General features: G+C 40.9%; 1 protein-coding gene across 30 annotated transcripts in view; it reads left to right on the top strand.

Moving 5' to 3' along the window:
* The window catches only part of SUPT3H (SPT3 homolog, SAGA and STAGA complex component), a 445,969-nt gene that overhangs the window by 370,457 nt on the left and 53,076 nt on the right, over positions 1 to 22,436 (top strand). For all 30 annotated transcript variants that reach the window (XM_065587541.1, XM_065587520.1, XM_005297387.3 and 27 more), the window contains 3 exons: positions 3,438 to 3,545; positions 4,102 to 4,290; positions 6,329 to 6,439. In XM_065587541.1, the coding sequence (XP_065443613.1) occupies positions 3,438 to 3,545; positions 4,102 to 4,290; positions 6,329 to 6,439 (408 nt within the window). The remainder of the gene's footprint in view (positions 1 to 3,437; positions 3,546 to 4,101; positions 4,291 to 6,328; positions 6,440 to 22,436) is intronic.

The raw sequence follows: 22,436 nt of genomic DNA, 5'->3' as shown, positions 1-22,436 counted from the left end.
TTCACAAAGTTTTTTTTTGTGGTGGCACCCCAAATTAGATGTAATGGCTGCACAGCCTTCCCATACTTGGTTGACTGGCTCCGAACAGATCACTCCTACCATCAGGTCAGATTAGCAACTTTGTTCTTGCTTCATCTTGTAGCAATACTGGTGTTTCTACCTAAACCAAGAAAAGTCCATTTTGACCCTCACAAGGACAATAAACATTATTGGAGTGACACTCAACTCCAATTTCAGAAGGGTCTTTACTCCCTGCAGAAAGATTTCAATCAATGAGCAATCTGATAGCACATTACTTGCAAACAAAAACACTACATTCAAAGTATGACTTTCCCTACTAGGCCACATGGTCTCATGTGCTTATGTGATACCATTCACCAGATTTTTTGTGCGCTACCTATAGGCCTGGCTCTGGTCTCTCTATTTACCAGACAAGGACCATGTGAACACCAGAGTGACTGTTCCCACCAAGGTCATTGCCTCTCTCACATGAACCTGGAACAAGTGCAAGTGGGAGTCCCCTTCAACACTGTCAGCCCCAGTGCCACCATCATAACAGATACATCCCTTCTGTGTTGGGACACTCACCTGAATGACCACACTGTACAGGGCACTTGCACCAAACTGCACATCAACCTGCTGGAACGGAGAGTGGTCCGTCATGTATTCGCTCCATATCCAAATAATGTTGGATAATATCATTATGGCCTTTTGTATTAACAAGCAGGGTTGAGGAAGACCTCTGCCCCTCTTTCTGGAAGCAGTCAGGCATTGGAATGTTCAGAAACTGCATCACTATCCAAGACACGGACCTACCAGGTATTTCTCTGCAGACCATGAGGGGGAAATATACAGCTTTGAGAGATTCACTCAGGCGGAACACCTCAATGGGATCTCTTCATGTCCCAAACGAACAGGAAACTTCCCTTGTATTGCAGGTATGGGCCATGATGCCCAGGACAATGCTTTCCTGTTATGATGGTCAGACCAACTCAGATATGCCTTTCTGCCCATTCACCTGCTACCCCAAGTCTTGAGAAAGATCTGTCATGACAGGGCCAGAGTCATTCTCATAACACCCAACTAGTCCAGACACTTGGTTCCCTGAACTTCTGAGAATGTCAACCTGTCCTCCCATCAGGATCCATCCCTTGCCAGATCTTCTAACTCAGGAAGACTGCAAAATCAGACACCTCCACCAAGAGCCACTTCACCTCACAGACTGGTTTGTGGATGGGCTTCAGAACTGGAACACTCCTGTTCAGAAGCTGTCCAAGCCATTCTTACTCAGAGTAGTAAAGATTCTGCCAGGAACTACTACCTATCTAAATGGAGATGTTTCTATACCTGAGCACAGCACAATCAGTCTTCCTCAGACTCTGTGGATATGCCAGTCATTTTAGATTATCTCCTGTCATTGAAGAACTTGGGTCTTTTCCTTAGCTCATTGTTGGGTCCATCTTGCAGTGATCAGTGCAGTCCTTCCTCCAGTAGATGAGCATTCCATTTTTACTCACCCAACAATGTATAGATTCCTGAAGGGCCTAGTCAGGACTTTTGCACCTGTACCCCTTTGAGGAAGACTCAGGAAGCTTGATAACAGCAAAGGTAAGATTTATTCCATTCACTCTTTCAAAGAGCTCACATTCTTTCTTGTCTCTCCTCTTCCTCCTCCTCCTCCTCCTCCTCCTGTGCATCCTGGAATTGTAGTTCCTGGACTCAAAGTTTATTGTTGGCATCCTTGCACCAACCTCTGGTCTGAATACTGCTTGTCAGTCATCCACATATGGAATACACATAGGGACCAGCATGTGAAGAAATCGAGTTTACTTACCTGTAACTGTAAGTTCTTTGAGATGTACCCTATCTGTATTCCACTACCCACCCTCCATCCCCTCTGCTTCAGATTCTGTTGGATTCATGGTGAGAGAGGAGGCAGCCAGCACTACCTCTTATGCCTTTGGTCTGGAGCATGAGGAGAGCAACTGCGTGTGTGCGGGCCAATGGACAGCTCTTGTTAAGAATCTGTGGACTCAGTTGCATGGCACGCATGTGTATCAATGTGTGGAATACAGATAGGGACCACACATCTCGAAGAGCTTCCTGTTACAGATAGGTCACTTCCAGTTCTTTAAGTTAAAATAACTCATTGTAGTTCAAACTCTATTAAAGAGGCATTTATAGTTTCATAGAGTTTCAGGCCAGAAGGGTCCATTAGATCATCTAGTCTGGCCTCCTGTATAACACAAACCATTACATTTTATCCAGTTACCCCTATATTGAGCCCAATAACTTGGGATAGACCAAATCGTATCACTTTTCAGAAGTCTAAACTGTGTGCCACATGCAGAGAACAGGAGAGTTGAGACCCCTGCAATGGCAGGAAATTGATTTGGAGTGATATACTTAATGATCCTTGCTTGGTGATCCATACTGCAGAGGGAGGTGAAAGAAAAAAAACCACGATCCCTGTCAATCTGACATGAAGTAAAATTCCTTCCCAACCCCAGAGCTGGAGATCAGTATGACCCTGAGCATGTGAACAAGACACACCAGCCAGGCATCTGAGAGAGAGGATTCTCTCTGCTACCTCAGAGCACTGGTCCACCCCATCTGGTGTCTCATCTCTAGCTCTGGTCACACCCTATTGCTTCAGAGGAAGGTGGAGGGGAAAAAAACACAGAATACATTTGTACAATTGTACTTCAAGGGGAAAAAATCCCTCCTGACTGCTGCAGACTGAGGTGCAAGCAGAGTTGGGTAAGCATCCAGGGAGTTTTGAGCATATGGGGAGAAATGCAAAATTTCCGGTTTTTTCCATGGTCCATGAAGGAAGGAAATAAATAGGGGGATTCAGACATTCACAGACTCCAAGGCCAGAAGGGTCTGACACCTCACGCACACGGACTTCAGAATATCTCCTACAAGCTGATTAAAGATTATATTTTAGAAAGATATCTAATCTCGCTTTAGAGACTTCAATCAATGATGAATCCCTCCTGTTCCAGCATTTAATTACGTTACTGCTAGGAAATTGCATCTTATTTCACAGCTGAATTTGTCTAGTTAGGATTAGAATTAGCATCATTTGTGTCAATACAGATATAGTGTCTTCCTTCACTTTTGAGATGTAGTTCATAACAAAAACAACGAGGAGTACTTGTGGCACCTTAGAGACTAACAAATTTATTTGGGTATAAGCTTTTGTGGGCTAAAACCCACTTCATCAGATACATGGACTGATGAAGTGGATTTTAGCCCATGAAAGCTTATACCAAATACATTTGTTAGTCTCTAAGGTGCCACCAGTACTCCTCGTTGTTTTTGCCGATACAGACTAGCACGGCTACCCCTCTGAAACCTGTCACCAGTTCATAACAAGTTAATTCCATCTCAGTGAACCTGGTCTTTAATTGTTGCTTTTGTTGCTCTTCTAGTTGGTGGACTTGGCTCTTTTGGTCAAACAGGATATGGCTCCCAAAGCAGGTGATCCATTCAGTCATGCAATATCTGCTACTTTTATACAGTATCACAATTCTGCTGAGGTAAATACTTGTTTTTATTTAATATTGTCAGTATATCCATCATTTCATAAGAGTAGAAATAAATATCATAGGTAGGGTGGTACTTATTTTATTAGTACATGCATTTTTTTGGAATCGTTGAGTTCCTTATATTACATATTTGTATCTGACAGCTGTTGATGTGCTGATGCTGGGATGGGGGAAATCACTGTATGTTTATAACTATTCAGAAAAACCTTTTAAATGTACATATTAAAGACTATTGAAAATTATTGACGACAGCTTTACATTTAAAAATGAAAATTCATTCTGCTTGTATAGAAATTCCCACTACCAGCCCTGAACTACTTCTTCTATGTGGACCTTTATTCCAGCATTAGAAATTAATATGCATACATATCAGCAATAGCAGATACAATAGTTGCTGTAATTACCTGGATCAGCCATCACAGTAACTTCCCGAATGTGCAAACTGAATGTTGTATTATACTTCCTGTAACAGTAAGTCCAAGAAACTAATGAAACAGTTCTTAAAAATCTCATTTTACAATAACTGCTTGACTTTCTGTTTTGATAGCCACATTTTTTAGGCCAGACCACAAATATGAAGAGTAGTCTTGACTCCCCCGAAAACACACCACCTCCTACGCCCACTCCCCCAGCATCAGCAGGACCACAACACCTTGGGAAAACCCTGTCCGGAGCCCTGGGGAATGGAGGCATTGGACAAGACTCCACCAAAGTCAAACAAAGAAAAAGAAAAAAGGTTGGTGTGGATGAGGCTGTCGTAGACAGGCACTCAAAATATCTACTAAAGATCTTGATCTTTTTCTTGGGCTTGAAATCTTGGTTTTGAAAACTGAATTGTAAAATATGGCACACACTTTAAAGATCAAAATTGCTGAAAAGGCTTAAGACCTTCAGTATCCTTATTTTTATCTCAGTAAGTTCAGTTTACATGCTTTGAATGAAATATGGTATCTTTTATCTCACATTCAAGATATCCAATGTCGGTAATATCATTCCTAGTTTTCACTGTAATCCTAGGTGTTCTAAGTGGGAGAGATGAACATATCAAAACTGAAGTGGGAAAAATTGAATAAACGAAGAGGTTATGTATTATTTGCTGTATTTTTCAGATATTTTGGGAAATCTTGGGAAAAAATATGTTACTATAACTAAAGGTCAACAGCATGAATTGAAGCACTAGTGTTGCTGTCATGTACATTATTTTCTTGCCAACAAACATGCACATTCCACTAGTAATTGTTACACTGACATTATCAAACAATAAACAAGGTATGTATATGCTTCTCATAGAATCATAAGAGGGATAGACACTCCCCATATAGTTCACCTTTCCCTCACTAATAAATTAACTGTCAGCATTTGCTTTGTTACATACCATATCAGTGAGGAACTTATTGATGATCTGTAAAAATATTTGTCTTAGGAGTTCTGAATGTTACTTTTCCCCCTTCCTTTTTACATTGAGTTGGTGGGGTTCATATGAGTGATTTGCACTGCAGTTCACAGGCACAAAATATTAACTAAGGATGCAATTTTAGGTACAGTTTTGTTTAATATAAGCTCATAACCTTACTTCAATGTCATTTTAAAAAATGTGATATTTATAAACTACTGTACAATTTACTGAAACGACATATCTAGTTTTGACAGGAGTCTACTAGGCATAGCTAAGGTGTCGTGATAGACCAGCTGTTTAGTGAAGAATGCTATTCATACTACATCAGGGCCCAGACCAACACAAAGCAGTGGGTTTCACATTCCCTTTATGAATGTCATTTAGAAAGGACCCACCAACACATTATGTAGCATGTGGTTTCCATTCATTGATGCCAACTGGGACCTGTTGGTGGTCAGCACTTCTGAAAATCAGGCACTTTATTTAGATACTTAGCTTTAGACATCCAAGTCTGAAAATTTTGGCCCATGGTATATGTTCATAATATGTTTGTGTACATCTTGTATATGCAGTGTCCATTGTATGTTGGTCATGCTTAATGGATTCACCAGTGGCATTCCCCTGATCTTATCACGTGGCAGTCACCTGGATGGAATCTGTGAATGTTTGCAAGCAGCTGTCTTGGGTAGCCAGAGAGGCTTACACCAATATTACAGTTTTCCTACTAAAAATACAATATAGCTTCTGCTCCTGCATAGCCAGGAAGACCTTTGTAGCATCCGTGAACCAGCATGCATGAATCTGCTATTTCTTGCACAGGGTCCTTAGTTCAAAAATCTATTTAAAATCTGAAAATTCTCCAGTTTGAATCTATTCAGATATTTCTTTATCTTTGTGACTTTATAATTATGTTATCAGTAGGTTTCATTTTTAAATTTAAATTTGACATCAGACGATTGTGATCTTGGTGTCTGCTTTGAAATATTTATCAGAATTTTTTGCCTGCCCCTTAATATTATAAGGAAAGCTTGAAATGTTTCAGAAATAGCTTTCTGTGGTTATTGCAGCATGACTTACATGATCCTTTCATTTGAATTTGAGCATTTGCTGCTCTTTTCCATTGCTACATACATCAGCACCGGGTAAAAGATTTAAGAGGACAAATATATTGTTCTCTGGGTCTGTTAAACAGAGGTCATGTAAAAGTCCTCTTTGATTTGTTAATAGATTTTTAAGATGTAGTGTGTGGCAACAATAATGTGTATCCTCAGGAAAAAAAATCAGTCCATTTTATAAAGGTTTACTTTCATATTTTATGCACTGCAGGTCTGTTGTGTGTTTTTGATTTAGCAACAATTTATGTGTTTTTCTGTTGCAGAGCACTGCAGCTTGTGGTATAGAGGCTCAAAGCGATGCCATCCAGCCCTGCCACATCAGAGAGGCCATTCGGCGCTACGGCCACAAGATTGGCCCCCTTTCCCCATTCACAGTACGTAATAACAGAGTTATAAAAAGTTATATTTATAATCTTAAAGAACTTTGATTTTCAAGTGGTCAAATGAAGAAGCCTTGGAATTGTTGAGAGCAATTTGTGGTGACTGTAATTTTCTTTACAAAAGTGGCATAATTCTCTTGGGAAATAAAACTTAGTAATTTCTGTCTCTTTTTGGAAGGACAAAAAAGTTTTTTTATTTTAAATATTATTTTCTTTCAATTATAAATTATGCTTTTTGTTAGCACTCGAATTTTCTGTTTTTGCAAAATTTAGGTTTACTGTTATTTTAAATTATAGGTATTGCAATATGTTGAGGAGCATTTTGTATTCTAAAATTAGTTACATGTCAGATACTGCTCCTATTGGAAGTTCAAATCTCAAGTGATACATTTAGGGTTGGAGAAAGAGCAGATTGGTTTCTTTAAACAATTTTGAACCTCCACTGAAACGCAATAGAATTGAGCTTCCAGTAAAATGTTGATAGATTGTGAGGTTTTCCCATCAGATTTTCTACACAAATTGAAAATCCATTATTCAAAGCAGCCTCAAACAAATTATTTATTTAAATTTTCAGCTGATGTAAACTTCAAAGCTGCCGGGTATGTCTGATGTCATAAATTAGGAGCATCTCCTTATGACTGACTACTGTATGTGGCCTATATCCCTGCCTACTTCATAATGTCTCACAATTTAGAAGAGAGTGCATCTCACATAAACTTCTAAGTCAATAAAACTCAGAAGTAATGCTGTGTTCAGATCTGAATACCTGATATCCAGAAAGAAGTTGACGACTTCAAGGGATTTGAGAAAAGAATATTCAAAATGATAAAGGGGTTAGAGGAAATAGCTTAAAAGGAAAAATTAAAACAAATAGAAAGGATATCCACATGCAATATGCTTCTACATAAGATAGCCATCTACAAGTATCTGAAAATTGCCTGTATCAAGGAAGGAGATTCGTTTAGGGGATCCCAAGAAATTATAACTTGGAGTAATGGGATAAAATTAAGAAAAGTAAGCTAAATTATTATTTTCATAATGCCATAGGTGTGCCTGGTGCTTTTATGGTGCATACCATATGTATGCCTATATGGTATTACATAGATATTTTATTCATGATAGTTGTAATGAATCTCTGTATATAATCTCAACTGTATCATTTGCCACCCACAACTATTAGTTTAATATTATGTAACAATTTAGCACAGAAGTTACATTCCAGAGTGGTGCACAGTCTTTAATAATAGGTTAGGTGATATTCAGCTAAAACCCTGCAGATAGCCTCTGAAAGCAGAGAATGTAATGAAATACATTGTAAAGAAGAAAAAGGCTGCTTGCACCCAATTATAGTGAAGCAACTTTGTTTTTCCAAAAAAGCAACTAATTTATAGGTAGGTGTTTGAAGTTCAGGAGTAGACTATCTGTGTCACCAGACAGAATGGTATTCTATACCTACAGGGCAGAGTGGGCATGCAGAGTGCTATTTGAATAGTGTGATTTTTTTAAAATAGCCTAATATGAATAACCAAAACTGTGCATCACTGGCCATCATATATTCTTGGCATTAGCTTCTATGGCTGGCGCTTGATGAGATAAAAGGCCACTGGTCCCTCCAAACAGGCCAAGAAACAGGGAATCTTAGGCCATCTACTAGATAGGTTAGGTTGCTATAGAGCAGAACTTACATTTATCCTTATAATGATAAAGATGAGGAAGATCTTGTGTCAAAGGTATTAGAGTACATGTATTTAAAATTATCTATCTATATTCTGCTTCAAGAATTTTCCCCTCTTGGGATAAGTGTACCTATTTGGACCACTCACCCTTCTCCAGTCACACACAGTTTCAACGGTATAAAAGGGGGAGTTTCCCAACCTTAATTTCCTTTATGCTGCAAAAGTACAGTGATCACAAAAGGCATGTGATGTTTCCCTTGTCATTCCCGTTCTTTTTCTCCCCTATATAAGTATTTGTATGTAGTCAGTTAGCCATGTTGTCATTTAAAAAATGTTGTGCCTGAGCCACTGTCTGGGACACAGCTCTCTGGGGTGATTCCTTGCTCCCTAGTTGGAGGTAAAAGAGTAAGGAGAGGAAGCCCAGTGACTGCTCTCAGCACCGTCATCATCCAAGTCAACATACACACCAAGACTGCCTTCCTTGAACAGCTCCTCAGGGTTGAGAGAGGTTGCCTCTAGTGATGCCTTGGTGTCAGTCTCTCATTTTTTCCCTGCCTCATTCATCACAGAAATTGGAAAGTGTGTAGAAAATGTGACAGGAGGCTGCAGTAAGAGGGAGCATGACTTCATGGATAAGGCAATGCACGGGGAATCAAGAGAATGAGCTTTTATCCCAGACTCTGTCACAGATTTCCTGTGTGGCATTAACCAAGTCACTTGAATCAAAATGATCTGAGTACGGCACTAATTGTACCCAGAAATGAGGAAAACACCCAAGTTTTGAGCATCCCAGTCCTGATTTTCAAAAGTGCTACATTAACATTGGCAGATGTTGTCAGTAGATGCTGCAGGTGCTCAGTACCTCTGAAAAATTAGGCCTTAGCTGTCTCAAGTTGAGCACCCAACATTGGAAATTTTGGCCCTTAATCTTTTGCCTCAGTTCATCATGTCTCCGGTGGGCTGTAATGCTTTGGTCTAATTTTGGTTGTTGGGTCTAGTGTAGGGTTGCTGGGTATGCTGGTGGCCTGTGATATACAGGAGACTCGATGATCTGGTGGTTCCTTCTGGCCTTAAACTCTGACTGTATGGCCTGGTCTACACTGGGGATGGGAGGGGGGTGTCGATCTAAGTTACGCAACTTCAGCTATGTGAATAATGTAGCTGAAGTCGACATACTTAGATCTACTCACCACGGTGTCTTCACTGCGGCGAGTCGACAGCTGACGCTCCCCCGTCGCCTCTGCCTGCACCTCTCATTCCGGAGGAGTACCGGAGTCAACAGAAGACCACTCGGCGGTCAACTTATCGTGTCTAGACTAGACGCAATAAATCAACCCCCACTGGATCAATCGCTACCTGTCGAACCTGTGGGTAAGGTAGACAAGCCCTATGACACATCTGCTTATGGGGATAAATATAGTCAACAGAGGTGTTGAGAATATAAATCCATTAGTGTCTGTGAGAGGCTCAGATACTGTGATGATGAACCCAACAGAAAATCCCTTGAGAAATTTTAAACAAATTCTGTAGTTGGCGCAGCATTTGCATGGTGTGCAGTAAATAAGACTTGGGGCTGTACATTGAATGATGCGGATAAAAAGAAATGTTGGACAGCTGCCTCAGTCTAGGCCAGATTGTGGTATCTTACTCCTTGAGCAGTGCCACTGATTTCAATGAGACTGCTTGAGGAGCAGTTTACTACTAAGCATGAGAAATGGTATCACAATCTAGCCCTCACTGAGCGCCATCTGTCTGATACACTGCATGACCAGCAAGCTTGTGGAAAAGACAGAAAGTGTACATGTAATTAAAGATTGTATTGTAATGCACATACTCTAGGGGGCAAATTAAGGTTGCATAGACAATCTTAATTCTGGTGATTCCTAACTTTTGAGTGCTGGGCTTTGCCACCTTAACAATATTCTTTTAACAACTTTAAAAAAAATAAAAATGGAATATAGATATAGAATAAATTAATTAAATAACAAGATTAAATTAAAAACCATTTCTTCAGCAACCTGGAATTCTCCATTATTATTGTTGTTGTTTTGTATTAGAGCAGCATGCAGAGGCACTATCAGGACCTCATTATGCTCAGTGTTGTTCAAATGCATTCGAAGACTTGGGGTGAAATCCTGGCCCCTCCTGAAGTCCATTGACTCCATGAAGCCAGGATTTTACCCATGGTCTCTCCCCACAAAAGTTAGCCTAAAATACAAGTGATATACAAAGAGCTGGGTTAGACAGACACAATAACATTATAAATAAGTTTATCGATACATTTATCTACCTGCAGCTCAACTCCTCTTTAAACTGCTCCCCACTCTCCCACATGAGGATTTTGTTTTGTAATTAATAGGCCCTCTTACATAGTTTGCTGTGAGCAGGAAGGGGAAGGATTTTCGGCGCATCCTGTCATTTCCCACCAGTTTCCCTGGTGGCAACCAGTGGCGGCTCCAGGCACCAACGCTCCAAGCGCGAGCCTGGGGCGGCAAGCCGTGGGGGGGGGGTCTGCTGGTCCCTGCAAGGGCGGCAGTCAGGCAGCCTTCGGCGACTTGCCTACGAGAGGTCTGCTGGTCCCGCGGATTTGGCGGCAGTTCAGCGGTGGGTATGCCGAAGCCGCGGGACTGGGGATCTCCCGCAGGCAAGCCGCCGAAGGCAGACTGCCTGCCGTGCTTGGAGAGGCAAAAAAGCTAGAGCCACCCCTCTGGCAACTTGCCATTCGTGCTACCAGACCCACAGTAAATTAAAGAAAAGAGCCAGCATTGGGCAGTGGAAGTATTGCTGATCTTTCTTACCAGGTATATACCAGCTCAGTTCAATCAAGTAGAAGGGTTAGAATGTAGTATATTTAGAAACATAATTCTCCACTCTCATACACCAGCCAAAAACAATGTAACACCATTGAAGCCAACATACTGTTGGACTTTGTTTGTAAACAGAGGCAGGGTGATTAAGATAATAAAAGGCTTGTCATTAAATTAAGAATTGTTAATGATCCTGACAGCAGTCCCAGGCACTCTAGTTAAAAGATAGGAAACAAAGGGTAGGAATAAATGGTCCATTTTCAGAATGGAGTGAAGTAAATAGTGGTGTCCCCCAAGGGCTTGTACTGGGACCAGTGCTGTTCAATATATTCATAAATGATCTGCAAAAAGGGATAATCCGTGAGGTTGCAAAGTTAGTTCAATCCAAACTCAAGATAGTTAAATCCAAAACAGACTGCAAAGAGTTACAAAGGGATCTCACAAAACTGGGTGACTTGGCAATAAAATGGCAGATGAAATTCAATGTTAAATGCAAAATAATGCACATGGCAAAATATAATCCCAACTCTACATACAAAATGAAGGTGCCTAAATTAGCTGTTACCCATCAAAAAAGAGATCTTGGAGTCATTTGCAGTACTCTGGAAGCACTAAATTTCCAGAGTACTGCAAATTTATAAGAATCCGTCTTTGTGCCTGTATCATCCTGAACTCGTTCTCCAGCTTCAGAAGACTTAAAAATTATCTCCAGTTATCAATGGGACAGACACAACTGAATAATGTAGCTGTCCTTAACATGCATCAAAACAATAACAGGGAACTAAAAGTAAATAAGATTGCTGACAGTTTCATCCAGAAAACTACAGTGAAACATAATGTCTTTAAACTGGGACGTTAGTGAAGACCGCTTGTAGGTGATGGCACTGATTTTAGTATATTGTAATTCATAATAATGTAATTATGTAGTTCATAACAATTTAGTCATTATTAAAATAGTAACGATACCAACAATAGAATCATAGAATATCAGGGTTGGAAGGGACCTCAGGAGGTCATCTAGTCCAACCCCCTGCTCAGAGCAGGACCAATTCCCAACTAAATCATCCCAGCCAGGGCTTTGTCAAGCCTGACCTTAAAAACCTCTAAGGAAGGAGATTCCACCACCTCCCTGGGTGACCCATTCCAGTGCTTCACCACCCTCCTAGGCCTTGGCTACACTTGCAGCTGTACAGCGCTGTGAGGTAAACGTGTCTTCATACAGCTGAGTAGGGAAAAGCGCTGCAGTCTGTCCACACTGACAGCTGACAGCGCAGTGGCGTGGCCACACTTGCAACATTTGCAGCTGTGTTGGGAGCGGTGCATTATGGGCAGCTATCACAGCATTCATGTGGCTGCAACATGCTTTTCAAAACGGGCGGGGGGGGACGGGGTGGATTGTGACGGAGTGTGGGGGGAGAGTGAGTGCTTTTTGGAGCATGTCAGCACTCTATTTTGCAAGTTCCGAACTCCCGGCCCCCTGCTCATTCATTTACTCACTCAAAGCAAGCTGCAAACTGTTTGCTTTTCTCTGTGGTACGAGCTTTGAAACCGGCACTTCCGCATTCCTGCAGCCGGTCACAACAATGGAGAGGATTGGCCACATGACAAGGTGATTAGTACAGCACTGCAAGTGTTTACACTCATACCCGTGAGTCGTAGCCACTCTGCTGCAGCTGTTATTCCTCTCAGGGAGGTGGAGTACCTGCAGCGGTGTACCCAGGGAGATACAGCGCTGTAAGTGCCCTGCCAGTGTGGACGGGGAGTGAGTTACAGTTCTGGGGGAGGCTTTACAGCGCTGTAACTCACAGGTGTAGCCAAGGCCCTAGTGAAAAAGTTTTTCCTAATAACCAACCTAAACCCCCACTGCAACTTGAGACCATTACTCCTTGTTCTGTCATCAGGTATCACTGAGAACAGTCTAGATCCATCCTCTTTGGAAGCCCCTTTCAGGTAGTTGAAAGCAGCTGTCAACCCCCCCCCCCCTTCTTGTCTTCTGCAGACTAAACAATCCCAGTTCCCTCAGCCTCATTCAATAACTAGACACATTCAATAACTAGAATATGAAAGAAGTGTATAAATATGCTGAAAATAGCCTCCCCAAAAAACTGGCAGAGTGCCCCCTCACACACACACACACCACACACCTCCTCCAAAGCACCCACCATCAAAAACAAAAGTCAGCACCTGTGGTAGATAGACTTGCTGCACAGGATTGTGATGATGTTTTTATGGAAGTGATAAATAAAACTCACAAAGGTGATAACCAACCAAAAGGTGTCCACAGCTATTCGTGAGGGATCTCAGGACAGGAGAGGAACCTACGCTGTCACATTGCCCTTGAGATAAAAAACAGAAAAATGAAAGTTTGAAAAAATATTATGTCGTCTTTGAACTTTTCAATAAAATCAATTTACATTAAGACTAAATACCATAAAATGAAATATCACAGTAACAGATTTTCTCCCTAGAGGATTAGATCTTGTTCTTAAGGCACTGGACTGCGACATAGGAGAACTGGGTTAAATTTCTGGCTTTGCCACAGATTTCCTGTGTAATCTTAGGAAAGTCACTTACATTTCTCAGTTAGATGGTAAGCTTGTTAGGGCAGAGATCATATTTTCATTGTGTTTCTATAGTGGGTGTCACAAGGGGGTCCTGGTCCATGACTGGGAATCCTTGGAGCTATTGCAATACAAATAAGAAATAATAATAGGAACATAGGACATTTGACTAGAAGTGACCTCTCCTGGGTCATCAGATCCACTCCCCTACTCTTGAAGGCAACTTTGTCATATAATCCTTTTATTAATTTATCAGGCTCCATTTTAAAACTAGTTAGGTTGTTTGCCCCCTTTACTCCTATTGGGACACTCACTCTGAGTAGGACAATCACTTCTAATTTCCAGCCTCAGTTTATTCATGGCCGGTTCATATCCATTTTTTTCTTGGGCCAGCATTGTCCTTCAGCTTAAATAACTTTTCTGCCTCTTTGGTGGAAAAATTAGGTGACCTTGAGGACAAAAAAATTCAAGACCTTGACACAAGAAGTAGGAGTGTGCTGATGGAATTTTCTGATGACACAAAGTTGGGAATTCATCTTTCTTGACCATGAGTGACCAGAATTGGGCACAGCATTCCCAAATAGGTCTTACCAGTGCCTTGAACAATGGCATTAATACTTTCCCATCTCTTCTAGCAATACCATTGATTCCCACTAGACATCCTGCCTTTGCCCCCATTGAACTCACCTACAATGTTCTTCATTATCATCCTTGTTCTCTATTAATTTAGTCCCCACTGAAGGTGCATAAAAGTGACACCACCCAGACCCCCCTCAGTTCTTCTCACTACCAGTGGCCTATGTCTGAGCTTCCTGTGCAGTTTACCTTATGGGTTTTTTCTCCTGTGTAGCTAACTAGTTTAGTTTTCCCTCTGTCGGTAAATAGTTCACTAGCAGTTTATTGCCTTTTGAGTTATTTATTTTATTATAGCTTGGTTTATTTTTTAGTTAGTCTTGGTGCTAGGCGCCCTTGGTATGCAGTGTTCTCCGGGATATAAATTGTGCCTGTGGTGTGGGGTGTCTATTCCAAATCTATGCTGCCTTTTTTGCTTGGGTGGAGGAACGATTTCCTGAGGAGACTATTATAGATAGTCTGTAGTCTCCTGAGGAGACTATATATAGACTATATATAGATCCATCAGCTCCTGTTAACTTTTCCTCCTCCTCGCCAGATGATTCTAAAACCCTGAATGCATCTTCTCCAGTTCCTGAATAGTTTAAATTTCATCAGGATCATCCAGGAAGAATGGCTGCATATTTGGATATTCAAGCAGAGCTTATACAAGAAAACACATGCAAGCCCTTAGACCTTCTCCAGGTTTCCCTTTCTGTTTATGAGGTGCTACTAGATCTAGCAAAGACTTTATGGAATACACTGACCTCTTTGGCTCTTACAGTGAAGCTCACGGACAAGCACTATCAGGTCCCAATGCAAGGTTTTGAAGGATTAACCTATGAAGAAAGATTAAAAAAATTGGGCATGTTTAATCTTGAGACAAGAAGAGTAGGGGGTGTCTGATAAGTCTTAAAATATATTAAGGGCTGTTATATACAGTGATTAATTTTCTCCATTTCCTCTGAAGGTAGGACAAAACTGAACCCAAAAGACCTGATTTCTTTGTGAGAAAAATTTAGTTCACCTTCTTTCTGCAAATGTGCATAGTAAATCAGTTTACTATGCAGCAAGGGAGATTTAGATTAGATATTAAGAAAAACTTTCTAACTATAAGAATAGTTGATCCCTGGAATATGCTTTCAAGAGGTATTGTGGAAACCCCATCATTGGAGTTTTTTTGAGAACAGGCTAGACAAACAACTATCAGGGATAGTCTAGATATATTTTGTCCTGCTCAGCACAGGGGGCTGGACTAGATGACCTCTTAACATCTCTTTCAGCTCTATATTGCTATGATTGCTATGATTGTGTAGTGGCCAAGATCTCTCTCCAGTGCTCTTGATGGAAGAGGCTCTTCTTCCAAAGTGATGGCATCTGCCAAGAATGAGGAGAGCATCCTGGTTGCAAAACTCAGGTATAGCTGCGGACAGTTTTCAAACTATTGAAGACCTTCCTTTTGATGGTCGATCCCTGCATTCTGATAAAATGGATAAAACCTTACGTTCATTTAAGGACTCTCAAGCTACTCTTGGCTCCTTACACGTGTATACCACAGCTCCCAGGAGACATTAATATAGGCTTCAACAACAGCAATGGCAGTATTATAGGCAGCTGTTTTACCCATCAAGGCGGACAGTTTTCAAAGAAGAGAAATAAGTCTCAGTGTAGGAGATCATCTAATTCCAGTGCTACGCCAACAGCTCCACCTCAGTCAGCTATGGACAAGCAGATACATAGATTCATAAATTCTAATGTGTAAGGGACCATTGTGGTTATCTAGACTGGCTTCCTGTCTAACACAAACCCATAGAACTTCCCAACGATACTTCCTAAAGCATATCTTTTAGAAAAACATCCAATCTTAACTTAAGATGGAGAATCCACCATGCCTCTTGGTAAATTGTTCCAATGATTAATAACTCTCACTATTAAAAGTGTCCTAATTTCCAGTCTGAATTTGTCTAGCTTCAGCTTCCAGCCATTGGATCATGTTATACCTTTCTCTGCTAGATTGAAGAGCCCATTATTAAATATATTTGTTCTATGTAGGTGTTTATAAACCATAATCAGTGACTCCTTAACCTCTCTATTTCTACTCAAGTTTTCCCTGTTTATGCATCCCAGGATTGCATTGGCCCTTTTGGCCACAGCATCACACTGGGAGTTCATGTTCAGCTGATATTCGCCACAACTCCCAAATCTTTTGCAGAGTCACTGCTTCCCAGGATAGAATATTCTATCCTGTAAGCATGACCCACATTCTTTGTTCCTGGCTGTATATGTTTACATGTAGCCGTATTAAAAAGCATATTGTTTGTTTGCACCTGCTTTACTAAACAATCCAGATTGCTTTGAATCAGTGACCAGGATGCTCTCTAGTTCACAGAGCTATGGGGGGGCGAGGAATCTTAGTACTCTCGCTCTGTGCCTCTCTGTCCTCTGGAGCTAATGGCGAAGTGGGAGGCAGAGCACCTTGGCCTCGGCAGCTATCTGGGAAAGCTTTTTGAATGAGCTTGTGAATTGGAGTATCAGAAATAGGATGAAATTTAATAGTGAAAAGTGTAAGGTGATGCATTTGGGGATGACTAATAACAATTTTAGTTACAAGATGGGGACGCATTGGTTAGAAGTAACGGAAGAGGAGAAGGACCTAGGGGTCCTTGTAGACCGCAGGATGACTATGAGTCGACAATGTGACGTGGCGGTGAAAAAAGCCAATGCTGTCTTGGGATGCATTAGGCGAGGTATATCTAGTAGGGATAAGGAGGTCCTGCTTCCGTTGTACAAGGCGCTGGTGAGACCTCACTTGGAGTACTGTGTGCAGTTCTGGTCTCCCATGTTTAAAAAAGACGAACTCAAACTGGAACGGGTGCAGAGAAGGGCCACTAGGATGATCAGAGGAATGGAAAACCTGTCGTATGAAAGGAGACTAGAGGAGCTTGGGTTGTTTAGTCTGACAAAGCGAAGGCTGAGAGGGGATATGATTGCTATCTTTAAATATATTAGAGGGATTAATATAAGGGAGGGAGAAGAATTATTCCAGCTTAGTACTAATGTGGATACGAGAACGAATGGATATAAACTGGCCGTGGGGAAGTTCAGGCTTGAAATTAGACGAAGGTTTCTGACCGTCAGAGGGGTGAAATATTGGAACGGCCTTCCGAGGGAAACGGTGGGGGCGAGGGACCTGTCTGGTTTTAAGATTAAGTTAGATAAGTTTATGGAGGGAATGGTTTAATGGTAAAACATAGTAGTCAAGAAAACCAAGCAATGGTAGGTAAATAGCATAATGGCTAACAGGGGTCAGGATGGAGACTCTTGCCTATATGCTCTGGGTCTTACTGATCGCCATATTTGGGGTCGGGAAGGAATTTTCCTCCAGGGCAGATTGGCTGAGCCTCTGGAGGTTTTTCGCCTTCCTCCGCAGCATGGGGCAGGGATCTCTAGCAGGAGGGTCTCTGCCGATTGAAGTCACTAGTAACAGGATTGGGGACTTCAGCAGCAGAGTCCAGGGAAGGGGTAGGGACGGTTTTATGGCCTGCAGCATGCAGGGGGTCAGACCAGATGATCATAATGGTCCCTTCTGACCTTAAAGTCTGAGTCTATGAGTCTATGAGTCAATGTCACTGGGCAAAAGTGAAATTGACTAGAGCTCTCCAGCACTGGGGCACAGCTAGGGAGATACCGGTTTTGTGAAAAGGGCATCTTTTGTTGTAAAATCATTCCGACCAGCTCTAGTCCTTACTACTAGTCCCTTGCACTAGCCAGTATGTAACTTTGAATCACAAAAGCTGACTGTGATATTTGATTCTACTTCTGTTTAAAAGAAAACTGAGAGCAAACATAGGAAACAGAACTTATTTTGTCAAGCAATATAAGTTCCAATGGGAATATGCTTTCCAGCATGGCTATTATTATTTGTTAAGCATTAACAATGTACTTGGCACTGTACATGAGATTTAAAATATGGAAATATTCTGTCATCTGATCTTTCTCCTTTTTTTATTTCACCATTTTTCCCATCTCCTTCATCTGATGATTGTGATGTGTGCTGTTAATAAGGCAGTTTTGGAGAAAGAGTTGACTTGTGTAATTTATTCTCTAGCAGTATTTGATAGATGTTGGTTTGGACCTAAAGAGGACTTTAAAAGTTTCATAATCATATGGTAACAGAGTGCTAACATTAAAGTAGTGAAAATGATCCGTTTGCATTTATTCTAACCTTAATAGTTATGTCAAAATGACTAACATAATTAGAGCATTTAGGTTTTTGCCTCAGATCATAAGCCACAATGAAAAGCCGGCAAGTGTATGCTAGATTCTTCTGCACTCTACCATGTCTAAGATAGTCTAGACATATATTTTATCCATGTATTCTGTATTGACAGCTTATGGGTGGTGCCCTCTATTACCTAGTTTAAAGCATGATCCCGACTTTCAACCAGCAGCGATGTAAATGACTGATTTAAAATACAGTGCCATGTAATTTTGCAAGACAGGAATGGGAAATATGTAACTCTTCCTCATGTGGTATGATGTAATTCCATATGTTGTAATCGAATCCATTTTTTCTGTGCCACATGCATATTCGCTAAAACAATAAGACATGTCTTCATTATTTCATTTTTGGGCTAAATCTTACTTCCTTATTCGGGCAAAAATCAATGGGAGTTCTGCCAGAGTAGGATTAACAGAATTTCTCACACTGAAATGTGAATTTATATTTGTGCAGAAAATTAAGGTAATGCTTTTATGAACTATTAAATGAAATGACACTTTTTTCACATTTTTTACTTAACATGTTTAAGGGCTGGAAAGAGGAGAAAAAAGCTTGAATCCCCACTTCTTAAACTCCTGTTCAGTCCAACTCAGGGCTCGAATTAGAATGAGTTTGGTGGTTATAGGCCACCACTCACGTAATTAGGTCACTTCATCATTCATTTGATGAGAGGTCTTGGCTTCAGATAAACTCAAATCACAGCTACGGTGAAGAGTGTGAGTGCCCTAAATAATAATAATAATGTCTTACCTTTTGGGTTAAATCAGAAGTCACTGGAAGGTCTTTTTGAAAGAAAGCAAACTGCATTAGTTAGTAGTCTGATCGGTGTATGCTTCACCCTAAGGCCTGATTATAGACTAGCTTATATTTTACACCAGGGTAATGCCATTGATTTCAGTGTCATTTTTCCTAATTTATTTGAGTGAAAGTGAGATCAGATTTAGTCCAATGTCGTCTTAGATATGAAAATGAATCCAGAAGCTGTAGTAAATATGGTGCTTGTGTTAATTTGAAGAATCTGCAGACACTTCGGAAACGCTAATTAATTAAGCCTCATAACATCCATGTAAAATCTTCATTATTGTAAGGTACAAAACTGTCAACAATTGGTTAATATAGAGCCATTCAGCTTTGATGTCCATTGTAACGCGCCCTTGTCGTATTATTTGTTTTTCAAAGGAGTTGCATTCAAAGAATATTGCAAAACTGGAGTTGATAATTTATAGACTAGAATATCTAAATATGACCATAAATAGTGCATTCAAACCATAACTATTTAAAACCAGAAACTGTCTAGGGCATTTTGGGCATTACTCAAGTTTAGCATTTCAATTTGGAGTGCAGATCCCAATGGTGAGCCATTCTAATATAATCTGATATGGCCATTAATTTATCCAGTGTTAAATGTTTCCAATGTGACCTTAAAAACTGAGTTTCTGTCTGCTGTCCTATGGCATTTTTTCATAAGAGTATGGATTTCCCCCTTGTCTTTGGCCAAAGTTTCCCTTTATCTCCCTCCCCCCTGCAATCTGTCATACAGAATGCGCGGCAGCACTTTGCTGCTACTCCAGCACTGGCAGCACTGGAGTGATGCTGCGTGCATATTGTTCATGAAGCACTTTGGGAATGTTTGGGAGGACAAAACCCTAGGTTCTTCCATCTGTTTATTGCACTTGCATGTGTCTCATTTTAATTAGATGTTTAGAATGTCAGAGAGCTCTATTTGTACTTCATGTAATGCGATGGGGCCCTAATCTTGATTGGAGCCGTTAGGTGCTACTGTAATAAGCAGAATGGGTTGGTAAATGTTCATTGTTTAATGATGCCCATGGAATAGGAGAGTTCTGTCTAAGGCTAAGATTTTGTTATGGTTATTTTTAGTGAAAGTCAGGGACAGGTCACGGGTAATAACCAAAAATTCGCAGAAGCCCGCGACCTGTTCCTGACTTCAACTCAAAATGGGAAGGGAGGGAGGGACCAGCACCCAGGGCTCCAGGGGCTCTGGGGTCTCCCCTTCCGCTGCTGCCAGCTGGGAGCTCGAGTCCCCACTGCGCCCGCGGTGGCTCAGAGTTCCAGGGTCGCCCATGCGCCCACGGCGGCTCGGTGCTGCAGGAAGCCCCCGTCGCCTGCGGCGGCTTGGAGCTGTGGGGTCCCCCTGCCACCTGTGGCAGCTGAGAGCTGTGGGGGAGCCCCCATGTCACTCATGGTGGCTGGGAGCTGCAAAGTCTCCCTACCACATGCAGCGGCTGGGAGCTGTGGAGGAGTCACTGCCCGCAGCAGCTGGGAGCTTGTGGGGTCCCTAACTCCCCAGCAGCTGACAGCTGATGGGTCCCCAGCAGCTGACAGCTGATGGGTCCCCAGCAGCTGACACCCCCAGCCAGGCTGCCTCAGGGCTGAAGCAGAAAATGTAATGGAGGTCTCTGGAAGTCACAGGTTCCGTGACCTCAGTGACAAAATCTTAGCCTTAGTTATGTCCAGTCCTGAAGTGCAGTCTGACTGGAACTGAAATACAGCAAGTGTTTAATAGTGTACAATGATACTAATAAAAGATAGTTTAGGACACGAAGTGAAGGGTACTGTATGTAACTGAAATTACTTTGAGCCAGGAGTATTGCCCTGAAAACACAAACACACACACACCACTTTTATCTACCTTATACAAGACTGTTTCTACGCTGTTTACTAATGCACACCTTCTCTCCAAGTGTCTGAACAGTCATACATCTTATCTTATGAACTCAAATTCTCCTCCCCTAGACAGAGTTTAGCTTTTGCTTTGATCTATAATAATTCAGTCCAGAATTAGCACTAGTGGAGGGGTCTGGAAATCTGTTTTGGAAACATTTTCATATTCCTTCAACCGCCCTTATATGTTTATAATAGACTTTTTAAAAATCATGGTGCTGAGTTTTGGAATTTCCTGATTAGAGGAATATCAGGATGCTGACAATCCTCTTGCTTTGGTTGTTCTGCACGCCACTCCTTACTCCTAGGTAGTACTTGCATGCCTATATTATTTATTACTGTCTGCATTAGTCAGATTTGTACTGAAATAAGTGAGTGTGACATATCATTCTAGGAGTTTCAGAAAGACTTCGTTTCAGACAGTCACAGCTTATAGGCAGGCCCCAATGTAAATATGTCTGTAAAAGGATTTACGCTATGACTCAAAGTAAGAACCAGTAAAAGAGCATTCAAAGAGCTTAGTACAGTTTCTTTGCAGTTAAAGATTTTTTTGTTGATCAATATTTCTAGTTATAAATATCTTTTTTTAACTAACAGAGCTGAATACTAATTAATCCCTCCATAGAGAGAATGCCACAGAACATTGGGGTAGGGACTGATTTTATTTGTGCCTTGTACTGTGCTGATCATGTTGTATGTGGATAACAAATTGTAAATTTAATCACTCCAAGTAGTTTTTAATGGTACCTGCTGTGCATGCAAGCGTGAGTGAGTGAGTGCGTGCGTGTGTGTGTGTGTATATATATATATATATATATATATATATATATATATATATATATATATGCATGTGTAATATATAGTACAATCAAATAGCAATGTTTTTAAAGAACTTCCATTTCATTTTGAATAAAAGATGCTACAAAAATATAAGATCATTACCATCAATGGCACCAATTCAGCAAACCACTTAAGGAGATATTTAAATCCATCCCATTCAGCAAAGCACTGAAGCACATAGCCACATCTTTTTAAAACTTTGATAAAGCTGGTACCGGAGCTTACTGGTTTCCAGTGATCACTGATGAAAAAGAAAACAAAATTTATGAAACATTACTGGCATGCCAATGCTTATCTGTTGGTTGAGACTAAAACACTAGAATAGTGGCAAGTAGATTTATTTTTTGGTGGCAAAGAGAGATTAAACTTTTTAAAATACTACGGTAGTACACATTGTTGGGATCATGAATAAATTAATATGATTCAACAGTGTCCCCATAAAGGAAAGATAAACTGGTGCATACTCTATAAGAGATCAGTAAGATAAATTGTACAGGAAATATAGAAAAGCAAGGGTGCTTCAGGCAC

Source organism: Chrysemys picta, chromosome 3 (genome assembly GCF_011386835.1).
Source record: "Chrysemys picta bellii isolate R12L10 chromosome 3, ASM1138683v2, whole genome shotgun sequence".
Taxonomy (NCBI): domain Eukaryota; kingdom Metazoa; phylum Chordata; order Testudines; family Emydidae; genus Chrysemys; species Chrysemys picta.
The sequence above is the reverse complement of the archived record's forward strand: the minus strand, read 5'-3'. Positions and strand labels throughout refer to the sequence as shown.